This window comes from Apaloderma vittatum, unplaced genomic scaffold (assembly GCF_000703405.1).
Source record: "Apaloderma vittatum isolate BGI_N311 unplaced genomic scaffold, ASM70340v1 scaffold3655, whole genome shotgun sequence".
NCBI lineage: Eukaryota > Metazoa > Chordata > Aves > Trogoniformes > Trogonidae > Apaloderma > Apaloderma vittatum.
In genome coordinates, this window is record NW_009717517.1 from 40,796 (window position 1) to 66,788 (window position 25,993).

General features: G+C 37.2%; 1 protein-coding gene across 1 annotated transcript in view; it reads left to right on the forward strand.

The window, feature by feature from the left end:
- RALGAPA1 (Ral GTPase activating protein, alpha subunit 1 (catalytic)) overlaps positions 1 to 25,993 on the forward strand; it is a gene marked incomplete at its 5' end in the record, with an annotated part of 127,758 nt that overhangs the window by 40,708 nt on the left and 61,057 nt on the right. Inside the window, 12 exon segments of the mRNA XM_009869913.1 lie at positions 5,701 to 5,868; positions 9,177 to 9,301; positions 10,155 to 10,371; positions 11,242 to 11,418; positions 14,565 to 14,717; positions 16,386 to 16,579; positions 16,710 to 16,808; positions 16,921 to 17,076; positions 18,494 to 18,622; positions 19,580 to 19,705; positions 20,712 to 20,770; positions 24,428 to 24,536. Of these exon segments, the coding sequence (XP_009868215.1) occupies positions 5,701 to 5,868; positions 9,177 to 9,301; positions 10,155 to 10,371; positions 11,242 to 11,418; positions 14,565 to 14,717; positions 16,386 to 16,579; positions 16,710 to 16,808; positions 16,921 to 17,076; positions 18,494 to 18,622; positions 19,580 to 19,705; positions 20,712 to 20,770; positions 24,428 to 24,536 (1,712 nt within the window).

The window sequence follows — 25,993 nt, forward strand, 5'->3', positions numbered from 1 at the left end:
TACTTTGATTTGCCGTTTACATTTTTCGATGTAAATTTTTTTATTTTAGTGTCATGGATGTTCTTTAGACAACCATGATACTAATATACTTTTTCTCCCATGAAAAAAGAATGTGTGAAGTACATGGTATCATATAATATGCTTTACCGTATGCCTATTTTTCATTAATACATAAAAACATTTTAAAATATATGCAGTTTGGAATTCTAAAATGCTGTAGTTTTGGTGATGTTTCCTGAATGATCCATTTTTACAGAGTTCTAGTTTTTATCAACGTTATGTTTGGTCCAGCAGTGTGATTGGATAGAAGCTTGACAGTAGCTTTATTTGGGTAATTTTCTTTGAACAAACAGCTTGAACAATTAGAATTAATTCAGGTTTTAAAACTGCATGCGTGAAAGCTTACAGGTAACATTTTTTCCTGTGCTCAGGGCTCCAGCTGTGACATAGGTATAAATCGATAGCATACTAAGACTGACAATCATATTATGCTGCTTTTTTGCTTTTCCCCCAATCACCAAGACAAAACCTGTGTACAAACAAGGACTTAATGGCAGTAATTTTTTAATGTAAGTTACCTTTTTTCGTTGTTTTCCTTCCCTGTCTCTTCTGCCTCCTTTATCCACGAAGTATCAAGAACTGTGTTTTCCTAATTGTATTTTGTTATATGTTCAAAATGAAGTCTTCTTGTGACGCAGAAACTAGGTGCTTTAGTATTCAATCCAAAAACATAAATGGAGAATGAGTAGAGTTCAAGGAACCAACTCTAGAGAAACCAGGCTGTCACAGTGAAAACCTGAAACAGAGCTGAATGCAAATCTTGACACCAGAAATAAAGAACAATAAAATACAAATTAGATTTAATACATTAGTGAACACATGAATACAAATGTGATATAAGTTATTAGAACTTTGAAAATAAGGGGTTTTTTAGGAATGATACATGAACAGCATATTAGGAAATAGATCTTACCTGGCCATAATGTTGCTGGAAATAGTCAATTCTTAATGAAGTTCTTGAGAGCACCTGCAGAAGGACATGAGCTTCCATAGTGAACTGTTATTTTGTCATATAGTAACTGACAATCATCCCATCTTAAAGAAGGCAAAACTGCTAACTCTCATTCAATACAAAAACTGAATGATGAATATAATTTTTAGAAGTGAAATAATTCTACAGACCTTTGCACTTCTAACACAGAAAACATCCCAGGCACTTCCTGGTTTTGGTGTCTTATCAAACAGCTTCATCATGTGCCCAAGAATCTTGAATGTTAACAGAAAACTGAAAAGCTCTAGTTAACAAAAGCAAGCTCTTAGAGTGTTGATGGGGAGGCAGCAAATTAAAGGAAAAACTATCCACTGGATCAGAGTGCACTTTGCTGCTTTAATTTCCTGCTTTTTTATTGCGCACTCTCTCTTTTTTTCTTTTATTTTAAACACAGAGCTTTATCCTTTTTCCTTGCCTTTTTCTTCTTACAGTAAATATATTATTTTCTGAAAGCCTTCTGTGTCTAGATGTGCAGCATGTAATTTGGGAAGCAATCAGATTATTTCTATTGTAGGTATGCTGTAGTTAATGAATGCTGTTAAGCTAGTTGTGACAACCCTTCCTCTTATTTCATCATTATTTGAGTATCAATGTTATCTAAACTGACTTTCAGATACAAGACAACTCAAAGGGGAGGAAAGTTCAAATTATTCCAAGAGAATAGGATGCCCTAATTTTATATTTTCTGCAGTAATGTTCAGCTCCTTTCTAGGTGTGAAAGTCCTCATTGAAAGATTAACTCACTAAACACTGGTGAATCAGGTGACAGGTGGTCCAAAAGAAAATGTTTGTTGGAAAACCTTTATTTTGTCTAAAGTACAGTATATTATTTTCAAGAGTAAGGCACAACACCCCACTACATTTTGTTATTTATTGAGACATAATGTTTCTGCTTGGAAGGTCAGTCAGTAGGTTAACAAGATTTATTGCAAGAGCTCAATATTGACATCTAGCATCATAGAGGATGCTTTTCCTAAGATTGCAATTCCTTAATATGTAGTCTTTAAGTTACACTGTATTTCCACGTGCAAAATATTTGCAACTTTCAGTTAGGATTCAAAAAACGGAAGTAGAGATTTATGGTTTAAGATGTCGAGTTAGTAAATTGATTTGGTATAGTGCAATTGTTGTGAATTTGCAAGATTTCTAAAAACAACTTTTCTTTTAACCTGTTAGAACATAGGAAATCCGGTCTTACACATTTACAGGATAACTAGCAAAATAACCATTCATTCCTGGAACTGAGGATTTTCAGGTACAAGACTGCTTGTGGGAAAAAAGTGTCGATGAAACGTAGGCAGGATTCCTGGAAGCAGTGAGCCACGATGGCAAACTAATAAATTGCAGGTGGGAGATTTTTCCTTACCCACTGGGACTAAAAGAATCAAAGGAAGTACTAACATAAAAGGATGACGTATATTATGGCTTTACAGCTTTGCTCTGTAATCATTAAGTAACTGTTAAGATGAAATATAAGAAAATCATAATTGTAATGTCAATATGGCTGTAATTATTTAAACCCAGAAACTCACAGAATGAGTGTGTTCTTATACAAGAATGTAAATGAAAGCTGAGAAGCAAAACATGGGCGTTTTTCTATGCTTTCTGAACTAACTTTCCACGATGAAACATAATCTTGTCCCACTATTATATGGGAATCTTCTAATTGCACTCATGCTGTCTTGCCAGAATATGTGTCTCATCAGTCTGTATTTTAGCATATCTTGTCTCCTGCCTGATGCTGAAAAATTACCTTTTCTTTCTGCCTGCTAGCAGAAAAAGGAGAGGTAAGGTTGATTTAAGGGAAACTGTGATTGGGTGAGATTGGCTAGAGCTACCAGTCTAAATCTTGTCCTTGCTGTAACTATCAGGAACCAGGGCAGTGATTCTTTTAAGTACGTGCAGTGCGTCCAGTGCACGGCCTTCTGGTGCACAAGTGTGATGTAGTTGGTGAAAACTTCGCTGGAATTGATTGTGTACCCGTGTGGCAAGGGTGAAGCCCTAGTTATGAAGGTTCATTTGGGTTTTTAAACATTGTCTGGATTTTCAGTGCCGATATTGCAATAACAGAGCATTTTTCATTTCCGTAATTTCTTCCTCTGCCCTACAAAAAAGGAATCTCTGTTGGCACAAGCACTACACATTTGTTTGAAAATGTTTGTGTACTTCTATGTGCTAGTCATGCATATGTGAGCACCTAAAATTAATACTGGATCAACATTGAAATAAATCTAGCTGAATTTATTTCAATTTGTGGAGCTGCTTGGCATGCATTTGAAGTTCTCCATCCAGAAATTTTTAACATCCTAGAAGACCGTAATCACTGCGTGCATGCACAGTATGCAATCCTCAGGCTGCTGCTTAAGTTTATAAAAGGTGTGAAAGATGCTTATTGAGGGTTCAAGGTCAGATCAGTGTATCATAGTTACATGTATTAGTCTCATATATAGTACTACCATACGTATTACTGAATCCTAAGGTCCTTTCCTTGCGGCTCTAAGAAATAGCTTTGAGAATATATAAGCATAACCCGTGTTAATCTCTGCCTAAGTCAATAGAGAGTTTGAAATAGCAGTTCCAGCTACAGAGGGACACTAATTTCAGAGGGTGTTAATTCGTATGGTTGGTAGTAACTTGAAGAGGAAAAGGTATTAGAAATTTGTTGCTTATCAAAGCTGAAGAGAGAAGAAAGGGATAAGAAATTGGTCCATGTGTGATTTTCAGTTCATGTTTATTTTCAGAAATAGCTTGGATGTCTACTCTCTTTTTTCCGATGTAGACCTTTCTACTTTCTAATAGCTTCTTTATGGTTCAGTAAACTTTGTATCAGGCCAAACTTTAACTTTTCTGAAAAATGGAGCATGGAAATACCACTTTTCATCTTCTTCCAATACATGCATTTAGTTAAGTACAGATGTATCTCATTCCTCCTGTTTATATGCTTTGCTCAAAGGGAAAACATGAGAATTCATCTCCAGCATTCTCAGGGAAGTGTGAGAACTTTTTACGGTGAATTCAGATTATCATTATTAAATATTACTGAAATACATATAAAGATCCATGAAGTAATGATATGAAGTATTTTAATATTTTAAAATTTATTCGGCATAGTTGTTTGGGGAAGTTTTTTGGCAGTAACACATCAGATTTAGGAGGAGGGAAAGAAGCTTAAATTTTGTGCTGATTTTGAGTAATTTCACTATTACTATCCTGATGATAAACCCTCTAGATAGAAAAACAACGTAGGTCTCTTTATTTTAGCAAGTACCTCTTGTTGGTGTTCATTTAAGCTCTTCATTGTTATTCCTGACATAAAAAGTTGCAGGAATGCTTTTAAAGTGGTAGGTGGTCAAAAATAAGTCTGGGGAATAATGGATTCTATCAGAAAGAAACCAACAGAAAACTGAGCAAGTGGTTTTTACATTACTCTACGAGTGCCTATCCTCTAAAAGGACTGCAAAGGATAGCACAAATTCTTGCAGTTAGTTGAATTGTCTGTGAGAGATACTTAGTCTTGCCTACACCATCAATTTGTGAGTGTGTAGTGTTCCTGTAACATAATAGGAAATCTTGAGAGAAGAGTGCAGGTTCTTTATTTTGGTGATGATGCGAAGTGGGCTGAAGGTACTTCTGTCCCATTCCTAGGTGATGCATGTTGAAGCTGCAGCTTTCGTTGCAGTTAACTCTGTGCTGGTGTTAAGATATTAGCAGTGTCAGCAGAGACAAGCACTAATTTAAAGGGTCATAACAAGCGTTCTGGTCTTTTCATACAGAAAAGTGGGTTTACTGTGATGTTAACTGTTATGAGGCTGTAGGATGTTTCTCAATAGCAGAGTGCTTAATTTGATAATTCTCATAAAGGTCACATTTGCTTGAGTAAAACTGGAAGAAGAGGGAGAGATAAGCCTGCGTTAGGTATTTAGTTTCACGTTCTGAAGATTAGAGACAAAACATCCTTCTAGGGGAAAAAGAGTATATCTTTGAAATTAGTCATTAATTACAGTAATCTATAATGGGCCTGATCTTCCCTGTCATTTAAAGGCTTTAGTCTTTAGGTGTATACTATATTACATATGCCATAATATTCATAATTCTTTGATAGTACTCTTTCTGGTATTTCAGTGATTGATATATATTCATGTAAGTTATAAAAAAGTAATAGTTTGCCACTTCAGTAGACAATTGTAGTCTTCCAGAAAATTTGCTTGTTCTCCTTGGAGTTGTGCATTTTTTCTGAAGATGTAAATTCCATGCAGGATACTACTGTTAAGCTAATTTGTATTCTAGGTAACTGTTTCCTGAACAAACTAGCTGGAATTATACTGGTTGAATTATTGAACTTATTGGCACAGCCCTAGCTTTAACTGTATTTCCAAACGTTCCATGGTCTCACTGTTTGTTCTCATGCATGTTAACATTTAAAACTGTGTTCTGATGGTCTAACTCATTTATATGACATTCTGTACTGGATATTATGTGCGTGTGTTTTTAACACTGTAGTCCTGGAAAAAGTACTTTTGTTGTACTTAAGAAAACAAGGCTCTGGACTTTCCTGGCTTTTAAAGTCACGTAATTAGGATGTAGTGGTATACAAATACTGGCTCTGTATGTAAAGTTTAGTGCATGTTACATATGCTTTTTTCCTACAGACATCGATGATACTCAAATTCTTCCACGTCCACCTCGAGTCAGACATTTTTCACAGAGTGAGGATGCTCCAAGTGAAGTTTTTGGTGCATTAAATGAGGAACAGCCACTGCCACGAAGCAGCAGCACCTCTGACATCCTGGAACCATTCGCAGTTGAACGAGCCAAAGGTGCAGTTCCTGTCATTGACAGTTCATCCCATCATGCTCCAAGCTTACAGAGTTCCACTGAGACCTCTTCAATGCATAGATCCACTGAAAGCCATATCACTGATACAAATAGCAGAGAGTCCTCCTTGGAAGCTGGGGATAGTATTTATGACCATCTTTGTCATTTAATAGGGCCGGTAGAATTTGCAAGCACAGCCTTTGAACAAAGCCAATATGTTGACCTTGAAGGTGAAGATGATCTCCTTTCCTCTCTGAGAGAATATCTTAAAGAAAAAGAAGAACTTTGCGGTAACTTTGAGATAGATAAATGTGAGGCTTCTGCTCACGAAGTTGATGCATCAGTTAATAGGAGTGATGGATTAGCAAATAGAGATCAGACCGGTCAATGCACAAATAGCATCACTGTTACAGAAAGAGCCGATAACACAGAGCTGCACCTAGAACAAAACCAAAGTGGCTTTATAAGTAATATTGCACCTATTCAAGTAGACATTTTTACAAGAAGTCAAGCGCTCGATAAAGCCAGACAGTTAAATATTGATAAACAATATGAAAGCGTGTTTGATCGTGGGTCACATAGTCCTAGCAGCAAAGAAGGGAAGAGATACCTGTACAGGCAAGCAGCCACTGAGGCTGAGGTAGATTTAGTTGTGGAAGCAGCGGTAGCTGAACAGCATAGAAGTGCCCAGTTTAATGAAAAAGTAACCAACTCACGTGTTATGCATGCAAAGAGAATTCTTCCTAAAGCACAAGTTAACCCTCAAATGCCTCACATCACAGGCACAAGCAAACTGTCACCAACTAAAAGGAGTATATCAGAAACCGTAACTCATAGGGCCAAAATCATGAAAATAACGACTAAAAAAAGAAATAGCGTTCATGTTACTTTTAGGCCCTCTACAGAATCGGTTCAATTTTACAATCCTCTTGAGAGCAAAGAGGCTGCTTGGAAAGCAAGACTTCGTAAACTCGGTGGCTTCAGTAGCAGCAGCAGCAGCAGCGGTAGCAGCAACAGCAGTACCGCTGCCAGCACCAGCTCGTCAGCTGTCACGGAGCTGGTTAGACCTGGAATATATAGACCTCTAGATGCAATCAGTGCTGCTTCAGCTGGCAGCAAGCAAATTAAGGAATCTACAGAAACGCAAGCAGCCACGTTGCAGAAAGAAGGTATCACGGTTAATCAGTTCCATAATCGCACTGCCTTTAGAGCATCAGGTCAGGAGTCAGCACAACAGCAGGGCTCCCTGGGTGGTGTTTATAAAACTGTTGTACATGCTCTTTCGAAGCCGAAGGCAAATGTTTCCCCACAGAGGCAGAACAGAATGCCAGCAGAGGCTCCACTGAGGGATCTGTACAGTCATGTTATGGGCTATTTTGGAAGGAAAGCTGCAGGTGAGCACTAACAGTGTGCAGAGCGCAAAAGGAGAAAGGCAGCACCAGTTTGGCTTAATGCAACTGAAGCAAGCTCTTGATAAGCAATCAAAAGGCTTTGGGATGATCACTGCTTTCCCTGTTTGGTTATGCATGCGCCTACAGCCAGCTGATTTTTCTCCCAGCATAAGTTACTTTTACATACTTTAAATTACTAATTTCCCTTCTCAAGATATTTAGTTGAACCTCTTTGCTGCTGAAGACCATCAAGTTAGGGAAGAGGAAGAGACAGTAAATGACCTAATAAAGGATTAAGCCCTGAGAGTTTTGAATTTCCATCTACCGTGCAGAGCCATAAAATTCAGCCTACTGAATGATTGGCATATGCATATTTTATCAGAATGTGCTTTTCCACTCTGAGTATAGTTTATTCATCAGAAGCATCTGGCTCTTGACCGACTGGGTTCATTTATTCATTATTTCTGGTTCATTTAGTGTGTTTTCTTCTTCCTCCTCCTCCTCTTCCTCCTTTTCCACCTCCAAAACAAAAAAGCCCCTGAAATTTACATTCAGAGGTTAGTTCAGATAACTTCTAAACCAGCATTTTGAAACAGAAATCTTCTATTACTGGAATGATTTCACTATGACAGTTGTCTGTGAGTCTAGTCCTAAGGTTTTGTTTGAGTCTTTTTCAAAACATGCTGTAGGCCTTTCTGTATTCATTCATCAAAATGGATGCAGTTACCTCTTGGCAACATCTCTCATTGCTTTCTTTTTTCGTGGAATCATGCATGTTCACAAAGGTCTCATGATAGTCTTCTTCCTACTGACTGGGACCTCTGTGAACTGACCAAAAAAGAAGGCTGTCGCTCTAATATCCATTGTCATAGTTCACATAACCTTAAATGAACAATAAATTAACTTTCAACAGTAATGTAAGTTTTCTTTCTTTCCCCTTTGTTAACGTTGGCGTGATTAACAGAGGGTTCTGTGCTGCATCCTGCATCGAGATGTTAATGCCACCTGAGGGCAGTCTTTGTAAAGCAGAGCACCACGAGAACCTGACTCTCCTGGGTCTCAGATAAGCCATTTACTTCTCTGCAGAATCTGGATTTCTGAATCAGAGATATCTAGAAAGCACTAATTTTAGAAGTACCTTTTATTGGAAATCTGTAAGATTTAACAGAGCCTCATTATTAGAATAAACTACTCTATGGTCTCATGAGAGATGATACTGAGGAAAAAGTTACTATGGAGAAATCATGAACTAGAATAACTCGAAGACTTTAGAGGTGAAAATCATGAAGTCCCGTTTAACAGCCACAGTTAAATATGAACACTGTAGTAGTACCAAAAATATAATGCTGATAAACGAGCCAACTTAATTAATTGTTCATATCCAGAGTCTGAATTTTCATTCCCTGAACTAGCATGTAGTTTTATGACATAGTATTCTCTTTGCACTACTAGTACTAACTGTATATAGAGTGCCACATTGACATTTGTCATTAGTGCATACTACAACCTAGTTTACTTTTTCCACTACGATGCTGTTCATTAGGAGTGCGATGAAGAAGGAGAATGTAGGAATTGTATAAAATTTTTAGGACTGATTACTTATTTGTTGTGATATGGAGGAAGAATACATGCTGTATCCTTAAACAAGCATTAACAACTTTGAGTAGTGCTTACCTATAAGCTTCTTGCTCTTAAAGGTGGTACTGGAAATCAACTAACCCCTGCTTTAGTGGGAAAAAGAAGCCGTACTAATTCTTAAAGTAGAATCTGCTTTAAAGGAGGGAAATTCTTAAAATGCATGTTTGGCAATTCTGATTTTTTTTAATTTCTGTTAAGTTAGCAGTTTTTAATTTGTTGCCTTCTATTTCGAAAAGTCTTGATATGTTCTTTACTATATACAGTTGTTCATTTGCTTTTAGCTAATAGAGAGGAGATGAGTCAAAAGCTGCACACTATTGATAGTGACATTGGCAGCAGCAATACAAATGTTCCTGACCTCATGGATGAGTTTATAGCTGAGAGACTTCGCAGTGGTAGTGCGCTGGTAAGCCTTTAAACTTCCTACAGTTCAATAGGACAGCCTGCGTATATGTGCGAACTCCTCAATGACATTATGAATCAGTTCACTAAAATGTATTTCTCTGGATTTTATGAATCAGAAACAAGAATATCACTAAATTATTCCTTGCCTTTGGCACAAACCCATGCCATTTTATGTTGTCTATGTTTTCATATCTATTAAATCTTCATTGTGGAGGTGATGCAGAAGTTACTGTCAGATGAATAGCCTCATGGAATTAAATGGCCTTAAGTGCACACATGAAGATCTTTGGACACAGCTACTTTCAGAATAATAGTTTATATGTAAATTAGCTGTTCTTAGTGTGGTGTGTGGTTAGGCAGTGTGCTGTAGCATGGTACTATTCTCTGCAGGTATAGTCACTGCAACAGATGAAACTGCACCCGCGTATGTTTTTCCCTCATTTTTTAATTTCACTTACAGGTATTGAATTGTTTCTTGTAATTAGTTCTCTAATTGAACCAGCTTTTCATATGCATTTTTCCTACATGTTTCTAGAAATGCCATTTCATTATGAGAAATTTTAATCAAATTTAAGTCAAGAATTTCTGGTTACTGTTGAATACTTACAGAGTGAGACAACTGTTTTGAAGAAATAAGTGGTTTATTAGTGAAAACAACGAAAGCAGAAATAGGGGGTTTTTTAAAAAGCAGATGAACCGAATTGGTAACAATGTAGCATTTCAAAGTTGTTCAGTTCTTTTTTGTGACATTTGTGTTCTGACATTCTGACATTTGCAAACATGGAATTGCTTGTAATTGCATGTAAAGAAGCCATTCAAGATGGTAAGGTAATTTATGTCTCTTCAATGTTGAGAATGTGACAAGGAGAGGAAGCAGTCCGGGCAGCCTGGAAGTTCCCAAGGACCTTCCTGATATTCTGAACAAACATAACCAAATGCGTCCTATCGACGACCCTGGTGTGCCTTCCGAATGGACGTCACCTGCCAGCGCGGGCAGCAGCGACCTCATCAGCTCAGACAGCCACTCGGACTCTTTCAGCGCCTTCCAGTATGATGGCCGCAAATTTGAAAGCAAGTATATTTTTCCACAAGTAATAATAGCAATTTTGATTCTTTGCTTGTGGAGTCCTCTCCCCCCCTTTTTTAATCATTAAAGTTGTATGCCAGCAGTTTACTGTAAGGAGAGTTTATTTTGATTTCCCATTGAAATCATTAGCAAGTTAATGGAGCAAGCAGAGTTCTTAAGAGAGGCTATTGTGTTTATAGTATACTAAACAACACTGGAATATTACTGTGCAAAAAGCCGAACAACAGTCAACGGAAGTTAGAAAGCAATATTGTCATCTCCCTGGAGTGTATCCATTTGTTTTGCACAAAATATAAAAATGCAATGTTGCTTATTTTGGAAGTTATTTTAATTCTTTTGGAAATATTTAGGTAAAACTTAGAGGTACTAAGTGTAATATCACATGAAAATTAGTATGCTTTATGTAATAACATAATGTTTTTCATTTATCTCATTTATCCATTCCCACTCCTCTTCAACAGAAGGGGTCATTATGGTTATTAGAAATTATAACTTCATGTATTATGTGAGGAACAAATAATGTTTGTATGATAGATTTCATTGGAGAAATCACAGTTTTTAGATATGTAGTTGTAGATATGTAGGTGTGCACTTACAGCAACAAAGGATAGTACATGACAAGCAATAGGAATGTCTCCTCCAGAAGTACAGTTTAGTGACAAAAATGAGAATAGCCTTATTAGTCAATTATGCTTTGCTGTTGCATTTTATGTAAATTTTGCAACAGCCTTTTAGTAGCATAGGAGATTGACATACAAGTTTTACATAGAGGATTTTGGAGGTCCTGGGCTTTTGGTTTTTTGGAATAGTGATATTTTTAGATTGTAATTTAATACAGTGCTTTCCTCATACAGATTTCAGCTTTGGCACTGAAGCAGGGACTCCAGCTTCTACTGACATTGATGCAATTTCAGGACAGCAACAGAGTGCTGAGGAGCAAGAAGTGGCCAGTCTGACTACACTCCATATAGATTCAGAAACAAGTAGTCTCAATCAGCAACCATTGTCTGCTGAAGCTGCAACTATTACTGGTAAAGTACTTAAAAAAACAACCCTAAAATAAAAAGCATTTATTTCAGATATTTTTCTACCCGTCCTGAAGAATGCAAGATCCAGCTTCTGCAATGAATCTATGTTCTATATAAGATGATTCTTGAATTCCAATTATTTTTTGATTGCCATTGAAAAATAACGTGTGTAATAACTTAAGTGGAAAACCTTTGTCTTAGTTACCCATACGATCCTTGTCTTGGTGCCAAAGGCATTTTAGACCCTTCCTGAGAAAATCTGTACTACTACCAAGGAGAAAACTCTTACGCATAATGTATGCTAGCTGTCTTGCAAGTCCTTTTATTACTGGTAGTCAAATAGCCAGTTGTCAGGAAGAGTTTTTTCCTTGGAAGCATTTGACGGTGCTCTTTCAAACCAGCGTATCACACTGAAGTACCATGGGATTCTTTCATATATGTATCCAACTTAACCTCTCTCTGTATTGTCTGTTGAGAAACTGGGAGCTTTCAATATGCAAAATGTTAGTTATTGTGCATGGTAAGATCAGTTTCCATTTGTGTAACGTAAGAATTCTTTTTCTTTTAGTACTTTCTGTGTTGTTTTCATGAAAAAGTAAGCTTGTTAGGAAGCAGTTTTTCACAGAGCTTGAGGCTCCGCCAATTTCATTGTCAAAGAGTGAGGTTAGCAACCGCAAAATGATGCAGGTCACCCAGACTGAATGGGCTCCTTTCTGAGAGAATCTTCCTCTCTGAGGAGTATGTGGAAGAATGATCTCTTGCCAGATTTTGTAAATGAGAAGTAAAGATGTCCATAGTGTTTTTCATACTCCTTGTTTGTAACTGTTCCAGTTACAACCCTGGGAACAAATACCTATTTCTGTGTGAAAGCATGTGCCTACGTACAGTCTCTTCTTCTCTGTGAGAAATCACACTCTGCATTTTCAGAGATATTGAAAGACATCTTTACTTCCTGTGCTACAATTTTCACTTTCTAAAATTGCCTTTCTGCTGAAAGAAGCATGACATTAGTGTTCTCGGACATTGTTGTTCGACTTGTTCAACAATGTTTAGCTTGACTTTTGTTCTCTTCATTTTTCTCTCCACTGTGTGCTTGTTAAAAGTCCTCACAGAAAATCTGTTCTTTTTCTGTTTGTTTGGTTTTATATGTTAATAAAGTCATTACTGTTTGGTGTTTTTGTCCAAGTTTGCACTATAACTGAATTGATAAAATTGCAGTTAATGACTGAGTTGTCCATTTAGAGATTCTGTGGCTTTTTCTTGTTGTTGTTCGGACCACTGTTTTAGAGAGGCAGCTTTTGTGTGTCACATGCATTTTGCTGGGTTTCCCGCGGACGCAAGACTTGGGCATTTACACTGTGTGTCTCTGTCTGGCTGTTCCACACCCACAAAAATGTTGGTTTCCAATGTCTAATTTCTGCTAAATTGACATATAAGAAAATAGAAGGACGTTATTTTCTTCAAAATTTTATGACAGATAGGCAGCTATCTAGTGAAGGTTGCATGTATGCAGAGCTCTATGACAAGGAGGCTGCAACATGTAGTTGCTGTATTTGATACCAGCAAATCTATGCAGAAGCTCAACCTCAAAATACCTTTGTAAGAAATGAGTTTTCGATTGTTCTGATGCTCAGAAAACTTGTTTCTAAAGTTTTGCTTTGAAGGTGAAGGAGAAATTTTTCTTGGCATATAGGCATTATTTCATATTCTTAGTAAATGACTTGAGTTTACTATGATTCTATGATTCTACTATTGACTGCTTTTTACTAGTCCTAGAACAACTTGAATCCATAGCAGTCTCGGTCAAACTTGGATCCACATATGCTAGAGTACTTTGTAGTGCTTCTTAGAAGATTTCAGTTGTTCATCAAATTTTCCCAAATTATTTCTGTCCATTCTCTTCCATCATATGAAAGTCTTTTTCCCTCCTGCCTTTGCTCCCTTCCTCCCCTACCTGCTCTTTCTTTCCATCTCATTCCCTCTCCTTCCTTCTCTGTCTCACTCTCTCCTCTTCCCTGACCCTCTTTCTTGCTCTTTCACTTGATCTACTGTCATCCATCCCTGCTTAATAAACAGAATGAAAAAGAAGTAGGAAAAAGTTTCTCTGAACACCCTTTAAGCGTGTATTTTACATTATCTTTGTGAGCATGTGGCAACAAAGTGATCAGGAGCAAGAGGAGTAGTCTGTGTGTAAAGCAACAGCAGTGTCCATCTCTCCTGCACAGAGATGTTGATTTAAATTGGTGGTAAAAGCTTTGTTGTCTTCATCATTTAAATCAGATAGAAACCTCTGCAGTTTAACAATGTAATTAAATTTGTTTTGTTTACCAGAATTTCTGTTCTGATAGCACTGAGGTTTTCTGTCAAGTTCTTTAAACGATTTGTTGTCTCTACAAGAAAGAACTCTTCGCAGCCAATAATTTGAGAAAATTACTGTTTTAAAAGACCCACTTTTTCATTGCTGTCCCTAAAGTTCAGTTTATCTCTAAAATTGAACTTCACGTATCATAATATTTTTGGGTCTCGGTTGCACTTATCTAAGAGTTAAAATTAATAAGTTTAAATTCTTCCATTTTTAAGATCTTGCCAAACACTTGTATTTTCCTGTCTTAGAGGAATTATAAGTCATCTGACTTTACAGAACTTTCCCTCCATATGGATTTTTTTCAGCCCAATTGGCAGATGAAGGTCAAAAATTGTCAGTTACTGGTTTGAGCTGTTATTTATAAATTAGCTTGCGTTCATCCGTAAACCTGGAAAAGTAGTTGTTCCAGGAAAATTTCTGCTCACATCCTTCACTGTGATGAAATTTAGGTGAGGGAATGTGGAGAGAAATTTGGCTGGTTCTGAACACTGGAAGTGCTGCAGAACAAACACATTTAATATTATTTGGACCGAAATAGAACTCTGCTAATCCATTTACCTGTCTGATTTTGATGTTTATGTCTCTGCTTTCCTGCATGTAATTAATTTTCTTTCAGAGCACCATTCACAGGGAGATCTGCTTACCGTTGTTGTATCTCTTCTTGCCCAGATTTGATATATGGAAGTAGTTCAGTTTTCTTTTAATGCTATGTTTAGACAACATTTCAATAGCTCAACAAAATAGAAAAGGCTTTTAAGGTAACTGTTAAAAATTGCATTTGCAGGCTCTGAAAGTGCTTCTCCAATCCAATCTGCTCTTGGATCCCGATCACAGACACCCTCTCCTGCCACTCTTCATGCAGATCATATTGAGCAGAAGGATCTGCAGCTGGATGAGAAGCTCCACCACTCTGTTTTACAGACGCCAGATGACCTAGGCAATATCTGGAATAGAAAATATGAACCTGTGCTTTCTTTCTTTCCAATGCGATGTAGTGAAGTAGCTAGTATCACATTAGCTGTAGACAATCCTGTACAGGGCTATTTCTTCCATGCTTTTAAAAATACTGAATTGTGGTGATTTAAAAATGCAGAAGGTTTTTCTTTGCTTTATCTTGCATTTCATTGGAACTGTTAGCAGTGGATTAATAGTCCAGACATTTGTAATTGTTCTTTTTGATGCTTAGAATTATGGAAGCTTAATCTAGTATGTGGCCCTGCCATGGATTGTTTTGGCATAGATATACCAATAATAAGACAAGATTTTGAAGTACTGTTACAGTTTCTTCTTGGAAGTTTGATTCTTTTCCCTTTCGTATTTAAACAATTTTATAATGACTTCAACTATTCTAGCTATTGAGTTGTAGGATACATTCGCACTGTAAATCTGAAGTTCCCATTTCTCCAGTGTTTGATCTCATGAAAGCAGAAGAGTGTCTGATGTATATTTGAGTTTAAGTAACCTACTGATGGACAGAAATACCGTGATTTTGCTTTGTCCTTTGAAATCTACAGCCTAGAAACGATTACTGTCTCTAGCACAGTGGTCCAGATCTTCAAAAGAAGAGTCTATATGATTAGGCTGAATTCAGATTTAATTTTGATTTTGTATGCCTGTGGGACCTGCAAGATTTTCAGAAAATCTCAGCAAGTTCTGGTGCTGAGGTGTTTTGAAAATCTGTCCGAGAGGGGTGGAAAGGAGATTCTGCTTTAAAACTGTGGCTCGTTAGCTAGTTTGGTGTGGCTGTTTAGCTAAGTAGGTGTAGGCTGAGCACATTTTAGCTATCATAATCTGTCAAAGTTTTTTTTGTATGGACAAACTAGTTGAATCATCTTCCACCTAAAAAGGAACGTTCATTCCTGTAACACTGATGTGTAGAGAGAGCTAGGTGAGAGACTGCGGTGCCACATTACTGAATAGTTTTTTTCGTATGGACAAACTAGTTAATCATCTTCCATCTAAAAAGAAACGTTCATTCCTGTAACACTGATGTGTAGAGAGAGCTAGGTGAGAGACTGCGGTGCCACATTACTGAATGTTGCCTCTCCACTCATACACACTGTGGTGCTACATTACTGAATGTTGCCTCTCCACTCATACAAATTTACTGTTTAAAGAGCGGTAGCCAGAAACAAGTTTACTTTTACTTTTCTCTTCAACTTGCAATAAAGTAGTTTCCTAGTAGATTATAAGGAAGATCATTACTCTGTTTTACTGGGAAAAATGTAAAGTTAAAATGTAATTTTCAGTGGAAGCAGGCAGGTGGAGTTCTGGAGATTAATTGACTCCAAAGAATCTAAGACAGCATTTATGATAGGAGTGCCCTTAGTAGATCCATCAGGTCCTTATTAGGGCTCTAGTAGTGACCTTAAATGTTATTTTTGGAAAGAACATAAACAGGACAATTCTTCCTCTACAGAGTTTGATAATAGACATATAGGTAAACATATTGAGGTGGCTGAGTGGGTTAGAAATATCTTATTCTGAAAGCCTGATCTTTTTTCCCTTTTCCTTTTAAGAAAACTGTGTATGTCATAGTTATATCAGAACGTTTGCTTTTTCACGAGAAGTAGGTCTCACTATACATTTTTTTCTTCCGTTACAGAAACTAGTGAATTCCCCTCAGAATGTTGTAGCGTGATGGCTGGGGGAACACTTACAGGATGGCACGCAGATGTTGCTACTGTGATGTGGAGGCGGATGCTAGGAATTTTAGGAGATGTCAACAGCATCATGGATCCAGAAATTCATGCCCAGGTTTTTGATTACCTGTGTGAACTGTGGCAGAATCTGGCCAAGGTAAAAGAACTGAAATTCTTCTCCAGCCTGACCTGAATGTGTGGGATTTTCAGAAGTAAAAAACCAGCACCTTACATATTTCACTTGAATATTTATCTTCTTGGGTTTTTTTTTTTTTTAATAATTGCAGATAAGAGACAATCTTGGTATTTCAACAGATAACTTAACATCACCATCTCCACCAGTTTTAATTCCACCACTGAGAATTCTGACACCATGGCTGTTCAAGGTAATTTTGAGCACTGAGTAGTGAAACAGAAATAAAAGTTCATGTAGCTGTAGAGTCGTGTTTAATGCAATTTTTTTGTTTATTTTTAATAAATGTTGTTCTAAAACTGTAGGCAACAATGCTGACTGATAAATACAAACAAGGAAAGCTACATGCTTATAAACTCATTTGTAAGACAATGAAGCGAAGACAAGATGTTTCTCCAAACAGGGATTTTTTAACTCATTTCTACAATATAATGCACTGTGGACTGCTTCATGTTGATCAAGTAAGTTTAATTATGCAATTCAGGTTAATATAAATAGTATAATTAAAGTTGTTTTATTGAAAATACTGTAATGTATTTTCAGCTGAGTAATTTGTCTTTGAAAATAGCTATGTGACTGATATTCTTCTGAAAATTTGATACATCACCCTCATGTTCTTGCCTATAATCAGAAACGGGGATTTTGTAGTCTATTTGCAGCAAATACAAGGGCAGAAAAGGTACCCTTTTTTTTTTTAACTGATTGTATGTTAGATTGAGGCATGCAAAAAAGAGAAAGAAGCAGATCTCTCTAAGGTCGACAGTTCTTACTTGCTCCCTGATGCAACAGTTTAGCTGTAGTGGAAAAGTAAATCGTGCTCACTATGTTTGAGTAGTTTATTTCTGCAGCAAGTATAGGAACCATCAAACTGAGGCATGGAGAGTATTTCTAATTAGAAGGAGTAGATCTTTTTTGTAGGTTTTAATCTGAACAAATCTGGAAATATTCTGTGGCTTAAACGTTCTTTTTAAAGGCTTGCATCAGAAATGTGAAAGAGTTGGTTTTTGCGAACTTTTCTGAGGAGCAGTTAGAGGCATAGGGAGATCAAAGTTTCAAACAATCCTGTTTTCATTAACTAAGCAAAATAGAACTAGTCCAAAATTATTCCACAGATGGCTATGGATAGGACAGATTTCCAATTGTTGTCCTCTAATAACCAGTTTACACTGCTTTTCTTGCTGGATTGCAAATCTTCCTACAATGTATTGCCATTTAGTTGAGTGTCATTCTTAGTGGAGAATTATTCTAAGAAGGAAAAAGAGTTATTTTTTGACATATCTGTCATTTTGGGATAGTTTGAGAACATGGCATCATATACATTAATTCTAAAAACTGCCTAAGTCTACAAGAATATAGTATGCTATGTTGAACAACTATATAACAAAAACGTTGTAAAACACTGAATTACAATTCTTTCTTTCTCTTTTGTTTTTATATGGATATGCATAAGAGGCTAATACCTTCTTTTAAAGTTACGGTCACGTGATACTTGTTGGAGAGGATTTAAGTGTATTGTTGAGAGAATGTATAGCTGCCTCCCTCACTATGTCTCTTCTGTTTGTGTTTAAATGAGCGGTTAATAATTTATAGAACTCTTAAAGCTAAATGTAAATTAATAAAGATATGACCTAGTACCAACCTCATGCAATAGTGTCCAAGGGTAAATTGGTCTATAAAATATGCCACAGTTTACTTATGTGAGTATACTTAAGGAATTTATCTTAAGCTACTCTTCACTCAGTAGTGAGTGTTTTAATTACCACAGTGAGTTTGTTCTCTTCTTTCCCTTTCTGCCTTTAGTAAATGCCTGCCTTTTTTCATTTGTTGTTCAGCTTGTTGATACTCCTCTTTTCCTTTTTTACCTTTTCCTCCTGTAAGGATATTGTCAACACAATCATCAAGCACTGCTCTCCTCAGTTCTTTTCACTTGGTTTGCCTGGTGCCACCATGCTTATTATGGATTTCATTGTAGCAGCAGGAAGAGTGGCTGCTTCTTCTTTCCTCAATGTAAGTATACATCAGTTCATTCTCACATGAGAGTGGAACGGAATTGAGAGAAAACTAAGCAGCATTTTTACTTGACTAAGGTCTTAACTGGATCATAGAATTCAACGTAGTGGTTAGCAAATACAGATACTGTCAGTGGTAATAAATACAGGTACTGTCAGTGGTTTATTCTAGAACACTACACATGCAACTCCTCTCCAGAAAATATGTAAAGAGTGCAGAAATCACTGTTGAAGCAGAGAATCTTCTTTTATTCCGGGTTCTCAGAATTGTGACTGCCATTTATCTGTGCTTTAAAATGTTTGAAAATAAATGTCCATTTTGACTATACCTTCATTTTAAAAATCTATTCATTCTTCCATATCTCTGCTATGCAACAACTCTGATGATCTGGCTTGAGAACTCAAATCTGGGGGTTTTTTCCACTATTTGGATGTATTTCTAATATTGTTACCCAGGCAACGTCAGCTTATATAGTAATACTGTTATGATTACCTAGGTGCCCTTGGCCTTGCATGACTATACTCTGTCATGCCTCCCCAATACTGCCTTCCAACTGTCTGAGTTTTGACTGTTTCTCACATCACTCCCCTTTTAACCAGCTGTGAAATCCAACCTCCCTCAAGGTACTATCTGAATCCTGTTACCTGTCATGTCCAGCTGTGCCTCAAGTCAAGTCCAGTAGTTTTCCACAACCTGTTCCATTAGCTGACCCCAAGACCCGAGCCTAGTTCCTTTACTTCATTTGACCACCTTGAAAATGAGAGCATGGGGTGTTGATGAGTAGCAACCCATGGGGCTGTGGTCTCGGTTTACTCTGCTTTACAGAATTTGCAGAAGGAGAAAGGGAATAGCTGTGGAGAGTTTCAGCCATTGTTCTCTTTTAAGGCAGCTAGAAATATCCGCTCCCTGACTGGAGTAAGAATATGTACTTCTCCCCACCTTTTTTTATTTCAGGCACCAAGAGTTGAAGCACAAGTTCTTTTAGGATCTCTAGTTTGTTTTCCCAATTTATATCACGAACTACCAGCTCTTCATCCAAACATTCCTGACATTGCTGTGTCTCAGTTTACAGATGTTAAGGTAAGAATTTCAAGAATATTTGAAAGGTATTCAGGTACCAAGAATATGTTTAATATGATGTTTTTCCAGGAAATACTAACTAAAATTTTAAGATTCTAAAATTTTTCAGAAATTAGTTCAAATAGATTATAAGACTCAAGATCCCATAAAATTTTGTCAAACTCTATACTACTAAACATACTTTTTAATTGCTATTAACTTAGTAACAAAGTGGTTATGTATGTTTACAAAGGAAAATGATGTGTTAACTCGCAGATTTAATCAACTAAGGCAAAAAGATGGAGAGATTCAAGATATATTGTTTAATATATTGAGAACTCATGACTAGTTAAATCTGCTGGTGTTCCTAGAGGCTTTAGAAAAAAACCTCTGTACGTCAGTATGCTCCTTTAGACAAAAAGTGAAGATTAATGGAGAAGACCTTACCCTCTCTGCCATAACGCTGAATTGGGTAGCATGCCAGTATACTGACACTGGGCAGAGCTCTGTTTCTCATGTTTCACTGCAGTTGAGTCAAAATTCCTCCTGATATAATTCTTAAGGCACTGTAGTATCTTGATCTGCAACTACTTCCAGAGACTATTTAAGCAATATGATTTTGAAAGAATGCTAGTTCAAACCTTAAAGTAATAAACTCTTTGTTATTGCCCTTCAGTGCTATCCTCAGAAGTTAGCTTTAGGGAGTCCTTTGCTCTTAGTTTATTTTACCTTTAATATTTTAAGGAAGTGGCAAGAATTGGATAAATTACTACTCAGCAGAAATTAGGACAGTAACCTGTAGAATATTCTTGGGAGGCTACAGTAATAAGCATATGGAGCATATTAGAAAGTTGGAGTGGTGATAAGCAAACATTTTGTGTGACCACAAACTTAGAGACTCAGCTAAGCAACATACCTGTGTGTGCTATAATACAATTGTAACTTTCTGATGCTTCATGTGATGGAGTTATTGGTAAATCTAGGAATATCTTCCTCTTCATTTTAATATTTTTTCTCTTTGTTTTAGGAACTCATAATTAAAACTGTGTTAAGTTCAGCAAGAGAGGAGCCATCTGGTCCTGCACGGTAGGTCATACAAAAAGAGCTTCTGAGTTAATAGATTCTTTTCTTTATTATAATTTTTTGAGATTAATATATTAGAGAGCTTCAAGTAAATGTTTATATGAATGAAATACAAATGTTTATATGTATTTCATTCATGGTTTTCTCACCACTGTCAAATCTATAGTCCACCATGTGAATTTGAGATTGTTTCTAAGTAGAGATGTTAAAAGAACAGACATCTCTGTCAGGCCAAATGTTGCTCTAGCCCAGTATGCTTTCTCTGGCTGATATGAAAGGATGTAAATATTGGTAAGAGTGTAAGTTGTGCGCTTTCTTTGCTTACCCTGGTGTTCAGTTCAGGTGTTCTCTGTAGAAGAGAGGCGTTTTTTACTTTGATTAAGGACAAGATTTTTTTACAAGAGAGATATGATTAGTTTTATTGGACCACATGATTTAATTTGAAAGCCAGAAATAATCCCAGGTACATAAGCCCTTCTTTATGATATGGAAAAGAAGCAGAAAATACTAAGCTAAGCATTAAACTGGGAATGATTACTCTGATGCTTAAACCTAAGCATCGTCATCAAATAGGGAACTTCAGGCAGGATACTTACCAGGTTTCTGTTTCTTAATTTCCTTAGGATTCTGTTCCCCCTTACCCATCCCCAGAGACTTTCAGTTAGAGTCCTACATATGGTATTGGAACAGGAATTCATAATGCCTACCAAGGAAGAGCACACTTGTGTGCCTTACATATTTGTGTAGAGTGTTTATATATACTCTACTAATATCTTGTCACTTAACAAATGCAGAATACTAGAACTACATGTTTGAAAAATGTCACTGGAAAGATCGGCTCATTGAACCTTAAAATTTTTTGTTGGAAAACCAAGAACAGTTTTCATCAGCCCACCTACCTGTTATTCACTTGAGTTGGTAACACTTCTAACATAGGGGAAGGAAGTAATGTTCCGAGACAATTTTCGTTTCGTTTTTCGTGTTCTTTTACAAAACTGAATTCTAAAAAGCGTAACACTCTTCATCTTGCCTTTGAAAAAGGTGGTTTAAATCCAGTTGGTTCAGACGATTCTTATTGATCCTGTGGCACTGAAGCACACAGTACTGGCATCTTCAGTTCTGGCTGGGAAGAAGGGAACATTCTGCATGCCCCTGTATCCCACCTGTGAGGGTGTTTAGGTAGGAGCCAGAGGCACATGTGCATGCCCAGCCTTTCAGAAAGCTAAGTTATGCTGCCCCCAGAATGCAAAGTTGGACCACTGTGTATAACATTATAATTAAATGAAGTTTAAAAAGCAATAGATTCCCATTGTCTCTTTGGGTTACCTGTACCCACCTCCTCCTTCTGGGAGATCGAAGGGTATGTCTTCATTGTCAGGAATAATGATGTTCCCGCAGCTCCTGAAGCTTGGCTGCCTCACTCCTCAGTGGCAGTTTATCCACTGTCTTTTTTGGTGATAGCTTCTCTGATAGCATCTGATTCACAGCAGTACAGAGCTCACCTGGGTTACTATCAGGAGTCATATTTTGAATCCGCATTACAATTTTGCCACGTCAGCTCAGCCCCTAGTAGAGGCTTAATTGTCTTTTATATTCTCTAGGAGAGAACGTAGATTTCGTGGATCTAAGGTACATAGCGTTGTGTATCACTGGCAAGTCTCAGTGCTCTTATTGTTACCCAAGCTATAAATCTCTGTTCCTTATCTCTTCCACAGAGGCTCGATGTTGTGCATTTCATTACATGCTTGACCCAGCTGAGCTTCAGGGAAGTCAGTTATCTGAAATGTTCTACTCTAAGATCTCCATCTGTAAAGATTAATAACTGTATTAATCAAATACTTCTCTTGCTGCTGACAATCTGAAAAAGAAGTGATAGTTTGATGAACTCAGTGTTCATCTCTTCTTCTGGTTGTGCTGTTAAGGCTGTTATCTTTAGTAAAACATTCTAGCTGCATAATTACACAGGTTTCCAGAGAGTACCCTGAAAAATGATAGTGAAACTGGTGTTCTTAGTAGAAGCCTCATAGCCTCCTGGATATTTTGCATGTCAGTATGTTGTCAGATGTGGAATGGTTCCTGGTAGCACAAAGAAAACTTTTAGATAGTAACACAAATCTAGAGCCATCCACTCTTCTATATATTAATGGTTTATTTTCTGAGTTGGCTTACAAACTGTGCATTTATTTTTAAATCCATGCTTTGTTCTTATTTTCTTTTGTTCAAAAAGGATTGAAACGCCTGCTGTGGAGATAGCCGTGTAGGTTGCTCCTGCTTCTCTGAGGCTGGAGTGTGTTTAAAACATTCCTGGCAGTAGCTTGCCTGAACAATCTGAAAGTTTTTTCAAAGAGGAAAGTTACAAAAACCTTAGACTGTTCCAGTGCTTATCTAATTTTTAGAGTCGGGTTGGTTTTATGACCAATATTTATGAGAAATCTTTTCTACTGGAAATTGAACTCTTCAGTGATTTACTGCATGTCGTGAGATTTCTTAGCATTTAGTTCCTTAATTGTCATCTAGACTCAGTACAACCTTCAACTTCTCTTCTACATGCAGTATTTTCCAAAGCTGTTTATTATTTTTGTCACTTTTTTCCAGACTCCCTTAAGTTTGTCCATAAATTGTATAAAGCAAAATGTAATGGTGGCAGTCTTGCAGTTGAGATTTCAGTGACAATGTGCAAAACAGGGTGGTTTGACATCTTATTTACACTATCCTGTAGAATTAATTCCAAGATGTATTTTTTTCTGCCCGTTAGCAGTTTCATGATTCTGTGTAACCTTAAAATCCTTTTTCTACAGCTCAGGATTTGTAGCCACTTCTGTTTCTGATTTTTCCTTCCTAGATGTAATCCACTGCAGTTCCCATGGCCAGTTTTCATCCTGTCAGTTTTGGATTGCTCTCCAGTTTTATCCAGAGGATTTTGAATTCTGAAGTTTTTTGCAGCCTATGTTCTTGAGGACAATTACTAATGATTCAGAGATTGCTTAAGCTAGCTCTTTAACATTTCTGAACAGATTTCATCTGTCTCTACTGATTTGAACACATCTGTTTAAATGCCTTTTACCTTTACATTACTTTTCTTTTTGTTGGTTTTAAATGAAGAAACAACAACAGAAGTTGAAGTATTTAATCACTATATGTATACTGTCTCTAGCATCTATTTACCTCTCCTCTTTTAATCTATGTTTATTGTCAATCTAAAAAAATGTGAATATCTGTGAACAAGTAATACTCCCCCCTCTTGTCTCTGTGTCTCACAAGTTCTAAACAAACACGAGCAAATTCTCATGTTATGGAGAAAAAACCTCTCACCACAATTTTTACTTTGTCTTAAGAAGATATTTATGAGTTTCCCCTAAATTGATTTCAGGTAGTATTTTTAATCCAAAAAACCTGTAAAGATGCAGTAGTTCTTGATGTCTTTTGTATTTTTCAGTTGTGTAGAAGGGTGCTTCTTTTGTCCTTTTCTCACCAGGGTACTTGGGATTTCTTGCTCATTTTTAAACAAGTTGTAGCATTATAAAGACTTTTGTGTAGTTCTTTTAAAACACTAAAATCATATTTGTTTAGGCTTTAGCAAGGCGTATCATGAATCATAATAATTGTGCTATTAATAATTGTAGCATTTTTCTCAGCAACTTCTCCAATGTTGTTTTACAGATGTGTTGCTCTCTGCAGCCTTGGTATTTGGATCTGTGAGGAACTAGTTCATGAATCACATCATCCTCAGATCAAGGAAGCATTGAATGTGATTTGTGTTTCTTTAAAGGTGAGAGACTAAGGCTTTTATAATGTATTGCCTTTATGTGTAAAGATACTTTGCCTTTTAAAAGTCATGATCTCCTTTTAGCGTCCTTACTTCACAGTCTAATTTTCAGTCCTTGCAAAAGCCTGCATTCAGTTTAATTGGTAGATCCCTGAACTCTGTCCAAAGAAATTTTTCCCCTTCTTCAAGTTTGGAGGAAATGGTGTGCTGGGAGATAAGACAGTAGATCCCTGTCTTAATATACATCATTCGGCATTTCACTCTAACCTCTACCCTTTGGAGCATAATAGTTTGTCCATCACCCTACCTTTCATTAATAATCCTTGCAATGCAGGTTTCAGCAGACTCTGGCATACAAAAGTGTCAGCGTCTTACCTTCTCCAGCATTTGTGTCTTCTGCCTAGGCTAGCCATAGATGCTGGGGTAAGTCACATTCCTCATTAATTGGCATCCTGGGTTCCCCAGCTCTGATTAATAGTACTCTTAAGGCCTCCATAGTACACTCTCCTGACACATTGTAAAAGGGAAAGGCCAGGCTAGAGAAGAAACTGGAGGAGATTCCAGTTTTGGGAGCCATCTGCCATCATATGAAAAAATCTGTCCTAAGCCAAGTTGCTGCCTTGTACTCTTTGGATACCAAACTGAGCAGAGCATCTAGTGTAAGAGAGGGACAGGGAAGAAAGTGGGAAGGTGACAAATGCAAAAGCTAAGCAGAAGCTTCCAAAGCTTCTCATGCTTCTTGCTCGCCTGCCTTCTTCTTGCCCCCACCAACCAAATCCCGGTATCTCCATACCTTCACTGCATTCTGTGCCTGTTCACCTCTGAGTCTGAGAGCCGCTGCATTTCGCAGTATGCTTCTCAGCCCTGGCTAGATATTTAGAGAGAGAGGTAGATTATTTATGATGCATACACAGAAGCACTGGAGGATGTTTGATTTCCCGTGGCAAAGACTTTTCTGTGCTCATTCCAGGACATGTCATTCAGGCCAATACCTTTTAGAAAAAATCTGAATCCAAAGACAAGTTAACATCAGAGTTTATGTGAAAAGACTGTGTGTTGCAAGGGAGTAATGAGAACTCTAATTTTGGTGAGAAGTAAAGAGCACCTGTTCTTATGGCTATCATTAAAATATATTTCTTGAGTTTTATTAAGCATGCTGCAACACTGGTTGATTTTACATTTTTTCAGAAGGATTTAACTTTTCCTTTTTTCATGGGTGTGGTGGGTTGGCTCCAGCTAGCAGCCAAACTCTCACCCAGCTCACTCGCCCACCCCAGGAGGAGCAGGGAGAACACAAGAAGGACAGCAGTGGGTCCCTGGCCCTTTCCCACGCAGGCCACCCCTGCAGCCCCCCCACTACCAAAACTTTCCCACCTGCACCTGATTCAGTGGTTTTGGAACTAATTTGTAAGATAAAACTTTACAGTCTCTGGCAGTCACCATGCAATTCTATGTAAACA